At 37.8% G+C, this 2,400-nt stretch overlaps 1 protein-coding gene across 1 annotated transcript; it reads left to right on the forward strand.

The window, feature by feature from the left end:
• Positions 1–1,149: 1,149 nt before the first annotated feature.
• Positions 1,150–2,100, forward strand: LOC129405852 (olfactory receptor 2T29-like). Its single transcript, XM_055143532.1, has one exon. The coding sequence runs from the start codon at positions 1,150–1,152 to the stop codon at positions 2,098–2,100; it is 951 nt and encodes a 316-aa protein (XP_054999507.1).
• The last annotated feature ends 300 nt before the right edge of the window (positions 2,101–2,400 follow it).

Below are 2,400 nucleotides of genomic sequence, written 5' to 3' on the forward strand. Positions count from 1 at the left end.
CCATATTGGAGGCTCTTTTAAATTATATCTAAATTTAAATATTTACTATCGATGTTATATTGATATTTAGATAAAATGGTTACAATAGAATTAATATCAATACTTTTGTGGTAAAAAGTAACTGCACCTCATTATTACCAAAGTGCTCTAAGATTGTCCACCGGATACTTCTGCTACTGTGACTTCTTCAAACAATCTGAAGACCCAGTGCCCTAACTCAACATTTGGAAAAAATTTTTATCCTGTGAAATACATCTGAACAACAGATTAATTGAACTCTGGGTTATATAACATGTCTCTGTCTTTAATAAATATTTTTCTGTTATTGTTTCCATATTTTTGATAAATCTCCACATCTAGTAAGATTTCAGCTAATTTTGAATGCAGCAATATTACAAAAGACTAATAATTTTTTAATTTTTGTTTTTCCATAGAACCTATTGTAGGAGATACACAGTTACAAAATTGTTCAGGATTGAATTTAAGTTATACAATGCTCTAATGTTCCCTTTACCAGTGCATACTTCCCACCACCAGTGTCCTCAGTTTTCCTTCATTAGCACAGGGAGCCTGCCTCTATAGCAGATATTGTTCTCTTGATTTTCTGGGGTTTTTTTAGGCATTATGATTTGCAATAGTGTTACTGAAAGAATATAACGCATATCACTTGACCTCCTTTCAGCAATCACACCTTGTTTAGACTGATCATTTCTAACTATCATTGAAGTTGAAAATTTTTTTTTCTTTTTGGGCCACAGCCAGTAGTTTTCAGCGGTTACTCCTGGCTCCTCTCAGGAACTTTTCTGGCAATGCACAGGGGACCTTTGGGATGCCAGTTTAAACTGGGGTCAGCCCTGTTCAAGGCAAGCACCCTACCCATTATACTATCACTCTGACCCAGAAGGTGAAAAAATTTTGACCTAACATTAGGTTTCCTTACTTTCCTTGTCAATTTGATAGATTAAAGGAATTTATAGATTCCAAATTAACAGCCCATGGTGTTTGCTAATAAAAACTATATTGGTCTGCATGTACCTAAAGAAAATTCACACTGAAGAAAATTAATGCAGGCCAATAAACATTTTGAGTTCTTATATTTTTTAAGTTAAATACTAACCCAAATTCTCATTGAATTACAGAACAACACCCATGGACAATACAAGCTGGGGATCAAACCACACTGGATCGTCAGATTTTATCCTCTTGGGATTCTTCACTCAATTGAATCACCCTGCTCTTCTTGGTGCCATCATTTTTGTGGTTTTCCTGCTGGCCTTGTGTGGAAATAGCATTCTGATCCTTCTGATACACTGGGATATCAATCTCCATACGCCAATGTACTTCTTCATCAGCCAGTTGTCTCTCATGGATGTCATGTATATTTCAGTCACGGTGCCCAAGATGCTCTTGGACCAAGTCATAGGTGTAAACACAATTTCACCTTCTGAATGTGGGATTCAGATGTTCTTATATCTGACACTAGGAGGTTCAGAATGTTTCCTTCTTGCAGCCATGGCCTATGATCGTTATGTGGCCATCTGCCATCCACTCCATTACCCTATTCTCATGAGCCATAAAATGTGCTTCCTTTTGGTGTCTGCCTGCTGGTTTCTGGGCTTGATGGATGGGTTCATGCTCACACCTGCCACCATGACATTCCCATTCTGCAGATCCCGGAAGATCCAACATTTCTTCTGTGAGGTCCCTGCCCTAATGAAGCTTTCTTGTTCAGACACAACCCTCTATGAGACACTTATGTATCTATGCTGTGTCCTCATGCTTCTTATACCTGTAATAGCAATTTCAAGCTCGTATTACTTAATCCTTCTTACCATCTACAGGATGAACTCAGCAGAAGGCCAGAAGAAGGCCTTTGTCACTTGTGCTTCTCATATGATTGTGGTTACTCTTTTCTATGGCGCTGCTGTGTACACATACATGGTTCCCAACTCCTATCACACACCTGAGAATGACATGGTGGTCTCTGTTTTTTACACAATATTGACACCTGTTCTAAACCCATTAATATATAGTTTTCGGAACAAAGATGTCACGGCAGCTCTGACAAAAATGGTGAATGGGGGAGTTCTTATGCACTGAATTTAAAGTAAGCAATTTTATTACTAAGTAAAGTGTTTCTTCTTTTATGCATCAGAGTCTTATGTCTTATTATACATTATTTCCCAGATTATCTTATAAATTGTCGTCCTACATTCTGTTCAGACTTCCACATTTGTTTTGGAGACACACCACATACTTCTCAGGAATTAATCCTACATTTGCACTCCAAAAACCTCTGGTAGTGCTCATGGGAACATATGGGAAGCTATACATGCCAGATTGCTTTTGTTTTGCACTGAAATTCGTTGAGCAATGGAGCTGAAGACTTGCAATATAGTG

This window comes from Sorex araneus, chromosome 6 (genome assembly GCF_027595985.1).
Source record: "Sorex araneus isolate mSorAra2 chromosome 6, mSorAra2.pri, whole genome shotgun sequence".
In the NCBI taxonomy this organism is placed as follows: domain Eukaryota; kingdom Metazoa; phylum Chordata; class Mammalia; order Eulipotyphla; family Soricidae; genus Sorex; species Sorex araneus.